Here is a 19,610-nt window from a genome sequence, read left to right as displayed (position 1 = left end):
CCGTTTGGCTACAACATGTATCGCAACGTTCTCATTAATAGAAAAGTTGGCCATGTTATTGAATAAAATATAAAAATGAACATTTATTATATGTATAAATATAAAATATAGCTATTTTTTCCTTTAAATATAATATATAGTTAAAATTTATTTTCCTATGTTTGAATTGATTTAAATATACTTTATTAATTTATCAAGTATATTATTTATTTGATAAAAAAATAAATATTTAATCAAAAAAATATACAAATGAGTTGAATACTCTAAAGTGAGTGTTGCATGTAACATGCATAATATTAATTTTTCACACATTTTTTTTTTAATAATACTTCATAAACATTTACATCATCTAATTAAATTATATATTAATATCTAACTCGTAATTGAAATTGAAATAATAAATATCAACACCCATCCCAATTGCTGAAAATTCAAAGGGGGGTTTGTACATTGTAGAATGGAAAATATATTAAGAGTATAATATTATTCGTTGACTAATTTTGGTCAACAACTAACACGTAAGCATATTGTTAGGAAACTTATCAAATATTTCTTAAAAGTATTTTTTCCCCTCTTCAATATTTAATAAAAAATCAAATTGTGGATTATAATTTTAATTGAATTTTATGACTAAAATTTTGGTATTATATATCATATATCAAATGAAATCTTAAATTGTAAAAATTATAATCTTATTTAAATTTTATGACTAAAATTTTAATATTATCTACTATATATCAAATTGAGATTATTACAATTTTAATATTAAACTCGATTTATTTATTTAAACTATATCATATAAATTAATTAAACGGAGGGCCACGAGAGTTAGTTGAACGGACACATCAATTTGGAGGTTAAAACTGTCAACTAATAATTATAACTATAATTATATAGACTGAAAAAGCCAAAAATAGTAAAGAGGGAAACGGGAGAATAATAAACGACTCATTTTTTTCGGAACAGATTTCTTCTAATACTCTTTTTTCTTCTTCTAATTTTATTGTTTGGATTTTCTCCAATTTTTTTGTTCAGTCTTGATTTTGCCGGTGTATGTTAAACAGTCGATCAGCTTTCCGGTGAACTGATTTTTCTGGGGTTCTTTTTCATAATTTCATGGCAGTTCAGGTATGAAAAATCTTGTCTTTAATCGCTGAAAATTGTTTGTTTTTGTGTTTTTACCATTTCTTGATTGTATATTATGAACCCCTTTTCAGATTTTTGATGAACTATACAAGCATTTGTGAATTATGGGTTTATCAGTTTTTAGTCTTTTACAAGATCTTTTGTTGGAGTAATGGTTATGCTCATGTTTGTGGATTCTTGAGATTTTTTTTTTTTGCTTGGATAGAAGAATTATGTTTGGTTTTTGAGCTGTTTTTGTTATTTGATTTGATTGGGAATTCAATTTTGTTGAAAATAGTGAAATTATGAGGAAAGTTAATATCTTGTCAAACCTCATTAGTTAGGTTGATTGATTGTTTGTTAAATGGATGTTTCTGAGTTTGTTTTTATTTATTAGTTTTTGTAGTTTGAGTTCAAAGGATGATGGGGAGTTATAGTGAGTTTGAAGAAGAATGTTTCTTTGATAGCCGTGAAGAGATTACTTCTGTTTCTGATTTGGGTTCTGATTGCAATGAGACATGTGTTCGTAGTTTGGGTGACGAGTGTGTTTTAGGATATGACTTATGGAATAAGGATCCAGAAAGTGTTGATGAACGTCGTGATAGATTTTTGAAGTGGATAGGTTTGAGCTCAAGTTGGGACGGACCTGATGGGAAAGAAAAGGGTGGTATTACTACTCATTACAGAAAGATGAGTGTTGATAGAATAAGGGATGTCGGTGAAACTGTTCTGGCAAATTCAGATTCTCAAGAAAGCTGTTTCTCAGGTCGGTCTTCTCAATCTTTCCACTCTAATGAAGCTTTGGAATTGGATGAGGATGGTGCAGCAGAAGTAAGATTGCATTGGAAAATTAGAAATTTGGACAACGGAGTAGAGTTTGTTCTTGATGAATTTAGTCAGGAAGGTATGCTTAGCCAAGTACGGGAAGTAGGTTCAAACAAGTTGTTCACTGCTGAAGAGTTCCATAGAACTCTTGGGCCATCGCCCTTGGTTCAGAAGTATCTGCGGAGAGCGGCGGATGGAATTGATACAGTTGATACTAAGACAAAAACTAAAAGAAGTTGGCTTCAAAAGCTAACTGTTGCGACTCATAATAAGGTGAAGTCAATGGGGGACAAAGTGAAAGGCAAGGAATCCAACTTAAAGACAGGTACTAACATTCAGAGAGTTCGGGTCCACACATGTGATAAGGAGTCAAAAGAACTGTCCTCACTTCACACAGGGCAAGAGTTCCTAGCACACGAGGGCTCAATTTCAACAATGAAGTTTAGTCCTTGTGGCCAGTATCTAGCAAGTGCTGGCAAAGATGGCATGGTGCGCATGTGGAGGGTGATTGCAGATGAAATTCCAAACAACCTGAATGCACATGATGGTGACTCCTCTTGTTTATACTTCTCACTGACTCCTACGTCAAAATTAGCTTCTCTGAACGACAACAAAGAGAAAATTAGTGTGTCAAAAATGATGAGGAAATCGCCAGAATCAGCTTGTGTCGTCCTCCCACCAAAGATTTTCCGGATATTGGAGAAACCATTGCACGAGTTCCATGGACACAGTGGTGAGGTCTTGGCCCTTTCATGGTCTAGAAATGGGGTCAGTATAATATCTTTATGGCGCAGTTACACTAACTGTCGTCCTTTGTCGCCTCATATAATATATTCCAATGTGAACACAGTGTAATTCTGGTAATGGACATCATTTTCTGCAGTATCTGCTGTCATCTTCAGTTGATAAAACAGCTCGTCTCTGGAAAGTGGGGCAAGATCAATGCCTTGGCGTTTATTCACATAATAACTATGGTGAGCTTGACTCTATGGTTACTTCTTATATTAAAGTATTTTCAAAAATCTTTCAAATGGTAAAGGACCATGTTACCAATATGTCAATGTTGTGTTCTTTATGCAGTCACTTGTGTAGAATTCAATCCAATAGATGATAACATTTTCATTAGCGGTTCAATAGATGGGAAAATACGTCTCTGGGAGGTGCATGGTTGCCGAGTAATCGATTGGACTGATGTAAAAGAAATAGTGACTGCTGTTTGTTATTGTCCTGATGGAAAGGTTTGATTGCATTGCTGTTACACTTTTCAAATATTGTGCCATTTTAATGGACTTCCGTTGATTTATTGCTTTTAATTGATCCAGGGGGGCGTAGTGGGATCCATGGATGGCAATTGTCATTTTTATGATGTAATAGGTAAGGACGTACCTTCTCTTTTTGCCCTTTGCTTTTTTCCCTCACTCCTATGTCTAAGAAACTAACAAGTCTGGAAACTGATTGTGTTTTTTGTCTAAATTTTCTGGAATTGGTTTTCATGGAGCTGAATATATCATATCCTATTGTATATTATGCTCCGTGAAAGTGTTATTATGATACACTTATTTTTGTGGTTTACGAGATGAGTTTGCATGTTTATTCTCTCAAAATTTCTCCCCCTCTTTGCCCGTCCCCTATTTGAGATGAGGGCAAAGGGGTGATAGAAACCATTTCTGAGGGTAGATTAGATTGACAATTTATCTCTTTCTGGTCTTGAGTAGCCTTTATGTTCTAGCAAAGTCTATGGTTTGATATCAGCTATGATATATGGATAACATACCAGTTTAATCACTGCAGTTTGTGGTGGTGGATATGGGGGTTGGGAGGTAAGTGGTTGGGCTTGGTAGATAAATCGTACGACATAAAATGATCTTTAGATTTTCTTGAATTTAGTTGTTAGTGCTCTCTCCACCCACTTACATTGTCGAGGGTGGCTCTTCGAACCTCAACCTATAATTGCTATTTATATGAGCATTCTGCATGTGAATATATAAGCACAGTGAAGGCTTCTTTCTTTTCATGCTACAAGTATGGGGCAGTTCATTGTTGGTGAAAAAGTTGTATGTCAAGGAAAGAGTTTAGCACTAATATTTTCCATTCTAGCTAGAAAATAGTTTGGTGTTTTTTCTGGAAGTTTAGGCAAGACTTTGGTTCTTAGTTCTAATTTGCGTCTGGTAGCTTTGACATAAGTTAGATAACTGAATGGGTTGTAAGTTGTTTTCTTATTGCTTGATATAGGGCTTGAATTCAAGGGAACTTTTAAAAGAGTGGAGTTAATACTTTGATAGTATGGTGAACTTACAGAAATGTCAATGACAACATGCATTGTTAGTGTGCGATGGGAGAATAGTAATCAAATTCTTGGAGCATAAACCTGAAAGGATGCTTAATAACCTGATTTTAGTATGAGCTTAAGAAAAATGATCAACATGCTTCATAGTAAAGAAATAGTGAAGTCTCTGTATCTGACAAATTGCCAAATATTCCCATTTTAGAGATCTTGGTCTCCTTATTGTTGAAAGAGGGTGGTTGCTAGAGCTGGACCTATCAAAGATAGACTTTTATGATCCTTCCAGTGTTATCTCTAGCATTGTCAAACGGATGCGAAATTTTCACTTCATCGCTGAAAAGTGCTTATGGTTTGCCTAAAATGAGAATATTCTGGGAGATTTTTCTTCTGTGATAAATTTTTCTCAAGGCAGTTTTGCCATGGTGGATGTATTATATCCATGGCTAAACTCTTTTTTCTTTCTTTATGTGGAGTCCTGGTGAAAGCTTAACTATATTTTCCTCTTGAATGTACTCTCGCTGGCAATTGACACTCTGTTATCATTCCTTTGGGTTAGGTAATCAATTGCAGATGGGCTCACAAGTATGCCTGCCAGGAAAGAAGAAGCTTGCTCGCAAGAGAATAACTGGATTTCAGGTAACCATTTGCTTTCAATTTTATTTCACCAGAAGAACTCGTGCTTATTATGTGCTTAAGAACTGATGTACGAACTTCATGCAGTACTGCCCGAGCGACTCTAGCAAAGTCATGGTAACTTCTGCTGACTCGCAAGTTAGAATACTTTGTAGATCCAATATCATCTGCAAATTCAAAGGTGTGTCTGAAACCTTTGATGTGAATTCCTTTTGGCGCCAAGCTGGTTGGTTGCCAGTGAGAATGTAAGAGTTGTGTTCTGAAAGTATTGTTTGCTGCATGTCCAGGAATTCGAAATTCAGGGAACCAATTTCCTGCATCTTTCACTTCGGACGGGAAACACATTCTCGCAGTTACCGAGGATTCAAATGTACATATCTGGAATTATACTGAGCAGGGCCGAAGAACAAACAAACCGAAAAAAGTCCGGTCATCAGAGAGTTTCTTTTCCAACAACGCATCAGTTGCCTTACCTTGGTCGGGCTTCAACACAAATCCAGGAACGCTACCTAGAAGTAGTATTTTAGAAAACAGAAATGTCAACAGGAACTCACTGCCAAGGGCGTCCGATTGTTTCTCCCTAGGGCGTACATTTTTGGTAGACTCTCTAACTAAGGGCTCCGCGACATGGCCAGAGGAGAAACTGCCTAATTCTTCGAGTCCAGTAACTGTCTTCCCATCGGTATGCAAGTCTGAGTACAAGTTCTTGAAAAGTGCTTGGCAAGGTGCATTGAGCTCTCCTCATCTGTGGGGTCTTGTGGTTGTTACTGCTGGACTGGATGGATGTATTAGAACATTTCTCAACTATGGATTACCAATTCGTTTTTGAAAATCTATATTGTTTGTAATTTATGATTAAATTCTTGTCTTTGCGTTCAAAAGGGAAAGAGATCCTATTGTTTATAGGTTACTACTAGTATAGATACATATTCTTTTATTTGTTTGAATTAAATGTGATTACTATTTTCCAATTAATATCCAGCACCAAGAGAGTGCTGGACATTGAAGAAGTCAAAATGCAGCTCAATTTTTTCAATAAAGTCTTGCCAATTTTTGCATACACACTACTAGTTTCTGAGAACTCACTCTATCTAACCACACATGAACACCCGAGAATGGAATATATCTTTCTAGAAAATAAATGGTTTATTATTTGGATGGTTTGTATTGTATCGTTGGTATCGTTATCTCGAATTGGCTAGTAACACCCATTAAATCTTTAACTTGTGTCAATACTTATATATATATATATATATTGTCCCTAGAACATTCATAAATGTAGTCTCACAAAACACTGCAAGAATGGGATAAGTTGGGGAGCGAGTGGAGATAATAAACTTGAAATATCACTTATTGAACTTGTTTTCCCTATTCTCATCAGGGAAGTCACTTTTCTTGTTTCAAAAAACATTTTTCTAGAGAATTTATTTTTCTTCAAAACACCAAATATGAAAAAATTAAAATATTAAAATCAGGACTCAAAGATTTTTCAAAATGTTAAAATAACTAGTACCTCCTAATACCAACACAAGCTTCTGAACGAAGTGATCATGCAACTAAAAGACTCAATTGACGAATGCAACTCATAATTGTGTAATACTAGCTCCCTCTCTCCGAAATTATGTTTCGCTTCTCAAAAAGTCTAGTGTTTAATCCTGTTAAATTAAGTTATATATTAATTAAAATTCACATAAAATTTGACAAATAATTTGAAATAATAAACTGTTCAGTTTGATTCAAATTTAGATCCACGACAAAATTATTGTAAGTGAGAAGATTTTGTGGCTATGTCATATCAAAAGAGTCCAAAAATTCTTCTTAGATAATTTTCACTAATGTCCATAATTTATGTTGTCCTCACTTAAATCAAATCATTGCCTGAATCATCGTATGTGTTAGGCTTGTCTACATGTTTTAATTTGGTTTATTAATATATAATACCTGTTTAAGCCTATTACTCCTAAGTCCTAATAAAGTGATCTAATAGACATCATTTCAAGTTCCCAATTTTTTTTTTACCCATATTACATAATTAAGTTAACTATATCAAATATGACATGGCACATATAATTATATCAACCTACGTAGAAAACACCTTAGAGGTTTAAGTGAATGCAAATAATTAATTAAAAAAAACGGATTCAAGTAATTATTGATGATATATGGTGTTAGCAATTCAAGTTGGGTTTGGTACAAAAAGAAAATATTTTGCACTAAAGATATTCTTTCTTTTTATTCATTTTAACAATTCTAAAAGTATTTATATATAATATAGATAGATATTATCATAGGTTTACTGGAGGTTACAAGTATTAGGGTGAATCTCACTGGTAAAATCTATTTTGCTTACTTTTATTAGAAAAATCATTTTTTAAAAACTTTATTTTTTTAAAAAAAAATTTATCAAACAAATAATAAAAATTCACCTTTCGAACACACGGCGGCTAAGAGGGGAATAAGCTCTAGAAAAAATCAAATACTAAGAACAACAAAATCCAAAAAATAAAACAAAGGAAATATATTATTGTTTTTTAAAATAAGGTCACATGATTTACTACTAATCATTATGATTCTGAATATAGTTGGTATATATAAAGTTATAGTAATATATATATATATATATATTCATAGACTGGATCTAGTCATCCTACAGATTCAAAAAGTTACTATAAAAATAATATTTCCCTGACCTACCAATAGGATACATTTTTGTTAGTCCACAACGTCTAATCATGGTTTCATTTGATCTGAATAAACCAATGAAAAAAATTTGGAATAAGAAATTATCGTTAACGGTAATTCCAGTCGGTGATACGTATCGTTTGTTGTTCTTTGAGCTCGCTAATATCAAGCTCAAAAATACGTATATTACGTGAAATTATATTTTTTTTCTAAAATATTATTGGTGTAAAAATTTATTAGTTTAGCGATTCTAATCATTGACCAACCCTGTTAAACCCTAGCATTCTACTGCTGGAGTCCAACTTTGATTTGATATTTGTAGCAGTCCAAACTCGTATTATGTAATTTTGGCTCAATAATTCTTATATATAATAGTTCTTAAATTACGTGATAATTTAATTCAAATAAAAACATATGTGTTACTGTCATTACTAGCTTACGATTTACCTTTTTAACTTATCCTCATCAATTCGCTCTCTATCATGTGATAAATTCTGATCCAACGATTCTCCAAATCTTTAAATAATAACAATGCGATCCATGGTACGTCGCATTCTTTGTGTACTAATTTTGTCTGTCCATTACATTGAACTTATAGGTTAAATTTTTCTTTTTTTTTACACTGGTTAAATTAACATGTTTTTTTGTTTAATAATAGCACATGCATGCACGTGGATGAATTTGGGTCCAATTTGGTACCATAAATTTGGATTTTGTAACTGTTGGGTTTGTTGACAAATAAAAAAGCCCAAGCCATTTCAAAACACGTTTTATTTTTTATTATAAAGATCCAAAATATAAAATCCAAAAACTACAAAAAATAAATTAAAACAGCTATTTTCACTTCAAATTACTCATAAAAAATCAGTTTTATTTATTTTACAGTTAAACACAACATAAATATATCACATACAGATCAAGTTGTCCATTTTAGATTAATAAAATAAATAAATAAAAACTGCCACAATTAAAATATTTTACTGAAGTTGACACATGTTGGGTATCAGAGGTGGATCAGATTCTCTGTTTATACAACTACCTTCTTTACTACTTTTATATTGTTCAAAATTTTTTGAAAGTTAAAAGTGATATTTTATAATATTAAATTTTTAATTTTTTTAAATTATTATGATTTATAATATTTTTTTCATGGTAATATCATGTATTCAATTTTGTTTCAATTTTTTTTAAAAAAATTATGTTCGAATACACGATAAGAATATGTTATCATATAAATTGAAAGAAAAAAATATTTTTTGTTAATCACAAAATATGGTGAAATGATTAAAATTTCTGCATCTTTAGTCGAGATTCAAAATTTCTCCACCTTTAATATGACGTGAACATGTCATCTCAATTTTTAAATGGATTGACTCAAAAGAGAAAGACGATAAATTCATTAAATTTTGAAATAAAAAAGAATTAAGTGTGATTTCAAGCGTTTATTAGATATTAAACTTTCACATGTAAAAGACAATAGATTTTTTTTAATGATATACATCAATATTAATTAGAAAACATTTGAGTTTTAAAGTTTGTTAAGGTGAATGCCTATGATTAAACGAGATGATATAATACTAAATAGTTAATTCATCTGCACTTCTTTCCATGTTATTTAATTCGACATATTCTTTAAAAAAAGATTAAAAACATAATGATAATTTTACCTTATCACTCATTACTATATATGAGTCATATAAATATTAAAAATAATTAATATTTAATAATAAAAATAAAATAATAAATTATATATATTTTTTTAACTAAACTAGTAAAAATGACCCTTTTTTTTATACGATAGACTATTTTTTGGCTAGCATGTGATTGGCGCTCTACAAAGAAATGTATTTTTTGAAAAAGGTGTACGACATAATAATTGAATGTAAGTTTTCAATTAATAAGAAACAACTTGATCGCACTGTCCTTTACTTTTCTATTAGTTTCTCCCTTGCTATAAATAATAAATATTGATAAGTGTTAGTTTTTGGAAACGAGTACTTTCTTTCAATTGGAGCTTTACGTGGTGTAAAGTAATATAAATAAATTTTAATATAAATTTCAGACACTAGATAAAAATAATTAAAAAGAATAAGTGTTAAAATTATATATATCGTTAGTATTAAAAAAGTTATGATATCATCTAAGGTGTCTTTAAATGAGTTTGTAGTCATGCATATAGTTATTTAATAAGTACGGCGAATAAAAATGATTTTGATGATGTTAACAGCTATTTATATTAATGAAATAGTGTTTACTATTTAAATTCTATTCATACTACAATAATTATAAGGATGTAAGTTATATATACATATTATTATTCATTATGAATCAATTAAAAATTTATACTATAAAATATGATTTTTTTCACCTAACGAGCTCAGTGGAGAAACACATGATCACTGAAATATTAAAAAAACTTGCTAATGTTATTGTGTTAAAATACTACTATTTTTTCTTTTCTTACCTATTAAATCAATTTATTTGAATGATTTTAACTAATATTGTCAATAAACATGAGTTTAGATTAATGAAATACTCTTTTGGTTATAATTTGTTTTTTTTCCAGTTAGTTGTCAATGAAATTATTTATAATCGCACAAATACGTATATCTTATTTTAAATCATAAATTTCAAGATAAATAAATAAATAAAATATAAAATATCGAGTCAAACAGCATCAACGATATTCTATAATAATAATGCTTTTGTACTTTCAACTTCACGGCTTCGAAAAGATCACTACCTTTCTCCTAATTTTTGCATCTTCTTAGTTCTCTCTGTTCTGAAAATTTTTCTTTAGAAAAAACACACACAAAAAAAAATAAAAATGGGAAGAGCACCATGTTGTGCTAAAGAAGGATTGCGTAAAGGGCCATGGTCTACTAAAGAAGATTTATTACTTACTAATTATATCAATCAATATGGTGAAGGCCAATGGAGATCTTTGCCTAAAAATGCTGGTAATTTTTCTTTTTTCTAATTCCTTTCTCGATGTTTGATACGATACAAGTTATTTTTAATATATATAGTAACAATAAATTTTAATTTTCTTCTTTAAAATTTGTGTGTTTAATACATTATTGTTATGAAAATTCTGTTATAGTTCTTGCTCGTTACGGAATGAAATGACTTTTGTTGTACCATATGTATTTATATATGAGTGTATTTATTTTCTTGCTCGTTAGCGTAATTCTATGAAAAATATTTCAGGATTGCTTAGGTGTGGGAAAAGTTGTAGATTAAGATGGGTGAATTATTTAAAGCCAGGGATTAAAAGAGGAAATTTTAGTGAAGATGAAGAAGATCTTATAGTGAGATTACATTCACTTCTGGGTAATCGTTGGTCATTAATTGCCGGACGATTACCTGGTCGAACAGATAATGAAATCAAGAATTATTGGAATACGCATTTGACCAAGAAGCTCAGAAGCACAGGAATTGAACCAAAACCCCACAAGAATTTGACCAAATTAAAGGAGAAATCAAGAAAACAAACCAAAAAGGAGAAATCAAGAAAAGAAGTGGGGAAGAAAAGCAATGATGAGAAGTTGAAGGGTCAAATTGCACAAGTTGAGAAGATAAAAGTATTTGCACCAAAGCCCATAAGGATTTCTTGTGGGATTTCAAGGAACAATAGTTTTGAAAATGATACATTGAGTACTACTACTTGTTCCTCAAATAGTAATTTTGAAAAAGTTGATGATGGAAAAGACAGGGAAAAAGAGGTGAAGTTATTTCCAAGGGAATTAGATTTTGATGAATTACTTGAAGGGGGTGGATTTTATGATGAATTTCTTATGGGAGAAAGCTGCAATTTTTCAAACAAAGTGGAAATGAATGATAATATGGTGGAAAAAGTATATGAAGAATATCTTCTACTTCTTTCTGAAATTCAAGAAGATCAAACGGAGAAAAAATTCTCAATGTAAGTTTTAGTTTGGATAGGCTTTTTATAAAGTTTGTTGATCCGACTAATTCTAATTAACGAGTAATGTATATTTGTTTAGTTTCTACTTTTATAGTTTTTTTAGCTTTTAGCTCAACTTTTTTGTGTTATGACTAGATTTCTGTTGAAGCGATATCGAAAGTATTATAATTACGTTAAAACAAAAAAAAGATACATCCTAAACACATAAAAAAAAATCAAAAGTTATGATTTAAATTTACTTGTATGACCTTATTCGTATCATCATCTCAAAGTTAAATAAAAGAGAGAGTTTGCAAATATTTAATATAAAACATCTTAAATCCTTATAACTTATAAGATGTAATATTGATTGATATAGTTGATCGCAAAGTTAAATTAAAAACATTTTAAATCTTCATAAAAGATGTATATTGATGATATAGTTCAAACTTAAATGAAGCAATGAGGAGAATTCATTTCATCCACTATAATTTATTTGATATTAAAGCGATAAAAATTATTTTTAAAAAAATGGACCACAAAGTTAGGTGGATATCCCCGAAAACATAGGAATAATAATAATAATATCAAAAGGACAAAGAAATATTTAGCATGTCGACAAAAGCATAAAAATGAATAAAACGTGTGTTCATAAAAAGAGCAGCCACAAATCATGGTGCGCTACTTACAATGAGAGAAAAAATAAGTAAATTTGTCTCGTGAAGAAGAAACCAAAAGAAATCAAATGCGATAGTGACACGCTCAGTAGGAACAAATATGTCCAAAGTAAAGACAACAAATAATGTGTAATAATCTCAACATTATGAATACACTATATCGAGCGATATTCTTATACATCATATCAAACAACCGCGATTCACACAGAGTACTGTTCCATACCAATCTTCTAAGCTGGCACGTGACTCGAACTCTTTTACTGTTCCATGATTCCGTACAAGAATTATGAATAAGACATATGTGGTTCACATGTATGCAGTAACTCTACTTTTTGAGCCATTTGGCCCAATCTTATCCTCTGTCATAATCAGAATAACCATCTGACTTCACTTTTCTTCTTTTTCAGAAAATGGGTACACACGAAAATACATTTATTACATTACTCAAGAAACTATTTTTAACAAAAATAATTTCTTTGATAACTGAGGGCAAGTGAAGCATAGTTTGAGACTTGATGGATTATAGACGTGCCCCTCCTACCAGGCTTTTGTTTGTTGCGACATTTGAACTCTGTGATGAGTGCCTAACTCAGACATCACACTGCGCTCTTACTGATGGACCAAACACCTTGAGTGCCATTTTTCTAACAAAATTTAGAAGGGCCATAAGTCACCCCAAAGCGATCTTCGCGCCTGATGATGCAATGTTGGGTTTCTGCTCTTTGTAATAACAATCCGTTCAAATGACCCTTCACTGCCTTCTTGATTTATTGATCGACAAACGTCCATTTCAATCCGCTTACCCCTACGTAGAGGACTGTATATAATTCTTCCCCAACCACCACCAAGATCGGCATGGGTCCTTTCTTCACCTTCTTCCTCCCAATCATCATTTTCAGTAACAGCATCTGTTTCTGTAGCATCGGAATCATATGTGACATGATCTACTTCATCCTCAATACCCTCATCTTCTGAGATGAATTGGTCCTCTGAAATAAAAGGAGAAATGTCACTACTTTGTAAATGAATGTAGATGTTTTAACATGGCAAAGCAAAACTGAGATTTAATAGTGATAGCAAATACCATAGTCAATTTCTAAATCCTCTGGATTCCTTCTGGCATGCTGCTCCTTCAATGTCTCAAACTTCATACTATCCAATGGCCAAGGCTCTCTGCTTGAAAAACAAAGAAATTAGTTCAATGGAGACTTTAAGAAGATGGCGAAAATAAAAAATAAAAATAAAAAGTGAAAATTTGCACTTCACAATGGTAATGATGGAACAAGCTAAAAACAAATTAACAATTGGCATTCCGTATTCTTGAAGAAGAACTTGCTTTGGCCGTTCTCCTCGTCTAAAAGCGATGAAGCAAAACTTTTCATCTTCAAAGCCACGTAGAGGCTCTCCTTTCGACCTCTACAAGTCAATGGCATCAGAGTTAAAAAAAACATGATTCAAACCCAAGTACAAACCAAAAAGGCAAATTCACTCCAGAAGCGAAGAAGAGATCAATTTCTTAGCTGGGAACTTATAATAGAATATATCTGACCCTATGCAAAGATTTGAGGGGGTAAGAAGAGATTTCATCAAATTCAGAGAGCTCATCTAGCTTTAGGAGGCACAGGAATATGAGGCAAACCTTGTAGGCACGTTGCGAACTTGTCCTTTGCAAGCGTTGAACAAAATGACAATATTTTCCAGTGTTATCCAAAGGACAACGTCCGTCATGTGGACACTGCAATTTTTTTTTAAAAAAAGAGTAAATCAATTCATACAGAAAAATGTAGTCCAATCTATTCAAGTCATTATATCATCAAACTTAAAATACTTACCGGAGCAACTATATATACCCCATTCTTTAGTGTCGTCAATGCTTTAGAGTCTTTGCCAGATACACCTTCTAGTTTGCGGCTTCTCTACAAAGTTAATATTTAAGAACAAAGCAAAAAGATCATTAAGAATTCACATTCCGACTTCGTATAAACCAGACCACTCCAAGCAAATACCGAATAGTGAGTTTTACCCTTTTCTCCATCCATAGAATGTGAGATCGCATTTGAGATATAATATTAGATCCTTGTGGTGTTCCTGGTTCTACCAGGACCTGCTCAACAGCACATTGTCATCAGGGAAATAACATTCATATTTCTTACAAATAGAAAATGTTTTGTAAAGAGATAAGAAATAAATATTTCAGCCAACAGCTGTCTAAGTAAGATTATCATTTTTTTTGAATTGGTAATTTGTATTCTTCAGCACTAAGGAAATGCTGGCCACCTTCAAAAAGGAATTCAGTCGTATCAAAAAATTCTAATGTCATGATCATGCTATCAGTCTGGTAACAATAGCATGCAAAAACTTCTACACAAGAGCAACAACCATCACCTCCCCCTCACTCATTCAGTAGTCAATTGTTTTTGATGAGTACCTTGATATGATTCTTTTACACAGTTGTCTCTCTCTTTACGCATGCAGCTCCTCATTTACCTTTTCACTTTCCCCTCTCTAGTGAAGTCTATGTTATTTAAACTGCAAAAATGTGACAGTAATTTTACTGTATATATCCTGACCCTCGTTGTCCTTCACACGGTTAGAAAGAGGAGTAATCTTCGCTCGATATGCATTTATATATTTGAGAAGCTATCAGAGTTTTCTGATTGAATTAAAAAAAATCAAATCCTACAGCAATAAAGGCATTATACGATTTGCGCTTAATACGTCCTTCCCTTGTCAAATTTGTATACACACTTCTCATTCCAGGATGCACCAAATACTTTACACAATTCTAACATTTATATTATTTCAAATGGTTATCAACAATTTTAAGAATTCATCAACTTAAATCTTTGAAAGTATTGACTTCTCACCTCCCCATAAATCTTCAAATCATCAATAATGAATGGAGTATGCTTAATCATGTAGATATAAAGCTTAAGAATGCATTTTAACATACCAGAACATCTCCTGTCTGTTCCCAAAGCTGGCGTACAACCGTGATTCTGTCCTTCAGAGATGGAATTTCTCCGAGTACATACGACTTCGGTCAAACAAAGTTGAAAATTTCAGCACCAAAAATATTCACAAAATCAATTAGGATCTAACAGAGGATAGCGTCTATATATTTTTTTGTCAATGAAAAATAAAGCACAACAAAATAACACTATTTTCTTAGACGAAGTGATGAAGGATTTTAATGAGAGCATTCAGAGGATGCGAAAGAAGTACGAAAAACTGGGGAAATTCCTTCACAAATTTCAGGAGCCAACACCACTATAAGATTGTACTTACAGCAATCACAAGATCATGTTGTCTGTCACTCTTTTTGACATCCTGAGAGAGTGCTTGAATACTTCCATAACTTTGAATGAGTGGCAAACTTTTAAGACCTACAGCAATTACAGGACATATTTTGCCATCTTTATCAGCCTCATATTTTCTAATTACAGCAGTTGAACAGTAACTAAAATATATGCGAACAGGTAATAGGTTTGGACACATCAAAACTAGAGCATTGAAAACTGCTGGAGACCAATGTGAAAGCAAGCCTCTTATTCTTTGAAAAGGTAATGTAAAGTAATATGAAGCGATCCTAAACCACTTGCGCAGTAACACTTTGGTTGTACTAAAACATAACTGGTCACTACCTTATCATGCAGCACAATGGCACATTATGTCCCAGGGACGACAACAACAAATGACTTCAAGATATGACATCTCAGGTGGTAGTTTATGAGGCTCATTCAGTTTCATTCATAGGAAGATGCACTGCCCAGAATCTTAAAGCACAAAAAATGTTCTTGAAAATCATTCATCTGATAAGACAACAATTTGCAAGGCCAGAACTTCATAACATCACTAGCTATACATGGTATGGCATAGTCGCTTAAAGATGAATCTGATTTATGCAGAAATTTAATAAGACATACACATACAGACACACTTCCAACTAAGTCAGTGACTCAGAAAATTGAACGAGCTGATCAGTGAAGTAGCCATAACTATTAATTACAATCGAAGACACATGTACAAAAAGTCTTAATTTTTTCCAGACCAAAAGGAGTCCATAGAAAACCAGAATGTACCTTTTATAAGGCTCTGTCCGGCACGCTGCATGGACTGTGATGGCTCTACCAAATTAATTCTACTCAATGAACGTGGCCACACTTCTCTAACTGCCCTGCATAACCACACAATGTAACACTTGTCTAACGAAAGGGTCTAACAGAAATTAACGCATGGGGATGATAATTAACCAACAAAATATCAGATCAACTTACCAAAACGCAGAACCAGTCCCTGCCCCAAAATCCAACACCTTAGCAGGTGAAAAACCAGGCAATCTTCTGCGTACCTAAATGGAATCAATCATATTAAAGCACTCACTTTAGCAACCAAAATCTACATTCATGTTCCAAAACCAAACATCATAAGGATTCTGCAAGGCATTTCAATAGAATATAATATTTATACACCTCACTAAGAACTCTATAAAGAGCCGAGTAGACAGCAGGCATACGGGACGCCACATAGGCTAGTGTTTCATCATCCCTATACTTGAGGCCAATGTCACCATAGGCACTTTTGATTTTCCACCGCTGTGAACAATCAACAGACTTGAGAGGATCTTCAAAAAGCTCCTTGGATGTGGAGGTTGGAAGCATCAAATTCACTTCCTTTATTTGGCTGAAAGATTCTGATAACCTCAACACTTTTCTCTTCATATGTGGCTCCTCTTGCTCTGCAATAGATTAGATCAAACCAAAAAACAAAACTTAAAGAGAGAGATCAAACAAAAATGCATCAATCGGTCAACAACTATCAAGTTTCCCTTAGCATTCACAAATAAAGACGATTGAAAAACAAACCTTCTCATCTCCTCAGACATACAAAAATCACAAAGAAAGCAACCAACAGATAGTTCATCTCAAAAGAAAAAAGGACAAATATTTGAAGCGAAGTTGCTAATGTAAAACCAGAGATGGTATGGCAACATCAGAAAGAGAGCTGTACTCAGCAATGCTATCAATATGACAAAGTTGACTGCTAATGTGAAGGAAGCATATAAGCATGTGTGTTTTCAAAGATATTCTCAGCATGACTTATATCCTCTCCTCGATAACATCAAATCAGTACAACTCTAGCGAAAAAAAGAGGCAAACAAACACATCCCAAGCTTTTAGCTACCGAGCTCTTGAACGTAAAACAAGAACTTGCCTAACAAATAAGGGAAAACATACTGGCAAAATCGATAATATCACAATTTAACAGTGGCTCTGCTAAAATGATCGAGATTATTATCCAAGAAAAATTTAAGTTAACACTAAAGCTTGATCCCTACCTTCCTCATTTGTAAATTGGGACTTAAAATATTACACAAGAATGGAACAGGCCAGCTGAAAGAAGCTAATTTTCGGTTAATTAAAAAAAAAGTAATTCAACTTTTGCATGCTCGAAGGATTATGTAAGCTAAAAGGTGATATTTTGAGTATGAATTGCAATACTTAAGTTACTATTTCAGCCAAAAACTCTAAACGAGCAAATTCTATCGAAATTAATGTTCAAATTGACGTGTATAGTATATGAAAAAGGATTGAAATTTTACCTCGGAGATACTTTTTGATAGCTCTACGAAGACGGATAGGAACAATATGGCAACGTTCAGATTGTTTAGCTGCGGATTTGAGGGCCTCCGCGGTGAACTTCGGAACGGTTTCCGATACTATTGACGCCATTTCTGGTGACTCCTCGCAGTTTCCGGCGAAATTCCGGCAGCTATTAATGGGCAAATTGGGAAATTTTACACTGCATATAGGGTTTAAAGTCTGCCATTACGAAGGTTTTTTTCTTTCTTCCATTCGCAGTAGATTTCTTGCTGTTACCTGTGTTGGGTTGAAATGGGCCCATAATTTAGGAGTTTGGGCCGAATAGAAAAGCCCAAAATAATATACAGCCCATAAGTCAGTAATCCATGTCCATTCTCTTTATGTAAAAGCCCATTACAGGTAGAGATACTGTTTATTTTTTTCTATTAACTATACACATATTATACATTGATCATATATGATGATACACAAATTATATATTCGTTGAATATTTTAGTTTGATCAGATAGGTGGAAGACCGTTTAAGTTAACTCGATTAATTGAATCACGAATATAATAATTTATTCCAAAGTGAAGTCTCTAATTCAAATTCAGAATGATCGAATGGAACCGGAGCAAAGCTAAAGTGTCGACTATGAGCAAGTCCACCTATTTCGTTAATGGTTAATTAACTAGTAATTAACCATTAAGAAAATAGTCACATAAATAAATATAACTCATATATCTTTCCAACAATTAAAAAGGAAACATCATATCAAACAAAATTTACCTTTTCCCCAATTTAAATAAATTAAAGTTGAAAGGGGTACAATATGTTCCACCACACAAATATTGAGACAATAGATGGTGGTGGAATCAAAACATAATTATGAAGAAAAAAATATATACAGAGAAGAAGGCACTTTAAGTGGAAGAGAAGCTGGTTTTATTATTATTGCACAAGATGAGGTTCCTATCAACTTGTTAGGTTAAAGGGTGGTAAAATTTGGTCCACCATTTCCAAACGTCCATTCTTGTATTATGGGCTATTTTTAAAAATATTAAAAATCGTTTCAATTTATAAGACATAATTTGTCTAATAAATTACTTTGGGTTGAGTTTGAATACATGATCTGAGTGTTCAAACATGTATTATATATTATCCTCTGTGTCCATTTAATTGGTAGGTTTGAACCTTTTATAGATTGACGGATGAATTTGGTCAAAAGTGTAATTGTTAGGCTATATACAATCAAATACTCAAATTTTGAGGATTTATTTAAATTAAATTTCAAAGTAAAAGTGTAAATATGATTAATTTTTATTCTTTTGTCTTGTGTGAATTAATTTGAGTCGATATGAAATTTAAGAACAAATAGAGCATTTTGACACTAGTGAACTTTAACATGTCATAATATTTAGATGATAGTAAATTTATTGCTAACTTGTGATCTTAATTCTTAAATATGTAAAATTGATATGGTAACATCCACGTATTCGAATTTAAACACATACATAAGATCACTTTCGTATATTTTATATTTTAGAAAATAATAATTCTGATATTTCTGTCCTTTAATTTAATACTATTATTTTTCAGCTTCCACACACGCTTGCCTTAGCACCTGATACATGTTAGTAGGCCCCTAATTAACCCATCAAAGATACCCCAGAAAATAAAAATTATCATCCACATGGAAACTAACGAACCCATGTTATTGATTCCATCTTTCTTAAATTTCTTTCCCTGCTCTTAAAAACAATTAATACATCCTTTTAATTATTTTTTGCAAATTGAGTTATTCTACAATTAAACATTTTAAAATAAGTATAACAACTGTATACACCAATTACATGTAAATTGAATTGCCCAATCACAATTTTTCACCAAATTA

At 32.3% G+C, this 19,610-nt stretch overlaps 3 protein-coding genes across 4 annotated transcripts; 2 read left to right on the top strand and 1 right to left on the bottom strand.

The window, feature by feature from the left end:
* The first annotated feature begins 915 nt into the window (after positions 1–915).
* LOC101244103 (uncharacterized) lies at positions 916–5,884 on the top strand. The gene is made up of 8 exons (XM_004245427.5): positions 916–1,128; positions 1,523–2,718; positions 2,834–2,924; positions 3,031–3,188; positions 3,273–3,324; positions 4,791–4,870; positions 4,955–5,048; positions 5,155–5,884. Exons 2-8 carry the CDS (start codon positions 1,546–1,548, stop codon positions 5,694–5,696), a joined length of 2,190 nt encoding a protein of 729 aa, XP_004245475.1. The 5' UTR covers positions 916–1,128; positions 1,523–1,545; the 3' UTR covers positions 5,697–5,884.
* Positions 5,885–10,253: 4,369 nt separating this feature from the next.
* On the top strand, positions 10,254–11,562 carry LOC101251314 (MYB-like transcription factor 4). Its single transcript, XM_004246040.5, has 2 exons — positions 10,254–10,509; positions 10,760–11,562. The coding sequence occupies exons 1-2, from the start codon at positions 10,377–10,379 to the stop codon at positions 11,476–11,478; spliced, it is 852 nt and encodes a 283-aa protein (XP_004246088.2). The 5' UTR covers positions 10,254–10,376; the 3' UTR covers positions 11,479–11,562.
* Positions 11,563–12,222: 660 nt separating this feature from the next.
* On the bottom strand, positions 12,223–18,009 carry LOC101244401 (rsm22-cox11 tandem protein 2, mitochondrial). Of its 2 annotated transcripts, none has more exons than XM_010327030.3 (12): positions 17,736–18,009; positions 16,606–16,871; positions 16,411–16,484; positions 16,216–16,310; positions 15,422–15,519; positions 15,087–15,170; positions 14,157–14,237; positions 13,966–14,049; positions 13,773–13,868; positions 13,395–13,549; positions 13,218–13,306; positions 12,223–13,122 (listed from the first exon to the last, which is right to left on the bottom strand). In XM_010327030.3, the coding sequence occupies exons 1-12, from the start codon at positions 17,863–17,865 to the stop codon at positions 12,788–12,790; spliced, it is 1,587 nt and encodes a 528-aa protein (XP_010325332.1). In that variant the 5' UTR covers positions 17,866–18,009; the 3' UTR covers positions 12,223–12,787. The 2 variants fall into 2 exon arrangements, with proteins under 2 accessions (XP_010325332.1, XP_004245476.1); XM_004245428.5 differs by having other exon boundaries at positions 13,470–13,549.
* Positions 18,010–19,610: the final 1,601 nt, after the last annotated feature.

This window comes from Solanum lycopersicum, chromosome 8 (genome assembly GCF_036512215.1).
Source record: "Solanum lycopersicum chromosome 8, SLM_r2.1".
NCBI classification, from domain to species: Eukaryota; Viridiplantae; Streptophyta; class Magnoliopsida; order Solanales; family Solanaceae; genus Solanum; species Solanum lycopersicum.
This window is presented reverse-complemented; position numbering and strand designations above follow the sequence as displayed.

What these genes read in the sequence shown, in the direction of transcription:
- LOC101244103 (XM_004245427.5), top strand. Translation starts at nt 1,546, where the DNA reads ATGATGGGGAGTTATAGTGAGTTTGAAGAAGAATGTTTCTTTGATAGC. An exon ending in GTTATTGTCCTGATGGAAAG is followed by an intron (nt 3,189 to 3,272) that starts GTTTGATTGCAT and finishes TAATTGATCCAG; the next exon opens with GGGGGCGTAGTGGGATCCAT. An exon ending in TATCATCTGCAAATTCAAAG is followed by an intron (nt 5,049 to 5,154) that starts GTGTGTCTGAAA and finishes CTGCATGTCCAG; the next exon opens with GAATTCGAAATTCAGGGAAC.
- LOC101251314 (XM_004246040.5), top strand. Translation starts at nt 10,377, where the DNA reads ATGGGAAGAGCACCATGTTGTGCTAAAGAAGGATTGCGTAAAGGGCCA. An exon ending in ATCTTTGCCTAAAAATGCTG is followed by an intron (nt 10,510 to 10,759) that starts GTAATTTTTCTT and finishes AAAATATTTCAG; the next exon opens with GATTGCTTAGGTGTGGGAAA.
- LOC101244401 (XM_010327030.3), bottom strand. Translation starts at nt 17,865, where the DNA reads ATGGCGTCAATAGTATCGGAAACCGTTCCGAAGTTCACCGCGGAGGCC. An exon ending in TTTATAGAGTTCTTAGTGAG is followed by an intron (nt 16,485 to 16,605) that starts GTGTATAAATAT and finishes GATTCCATTTAG; the next exon opens with GTACGCAGAAGATTGCCTGG. An exon ending in CGGACAGAGCCTTATAAAAG is followed by an intron (nt 15,520 to 16,215) that starts GTACATTCTGGT and finishes TAATTGCTGTAG; the next exon opens with GTCTTAAAAGTTTGCCACTC.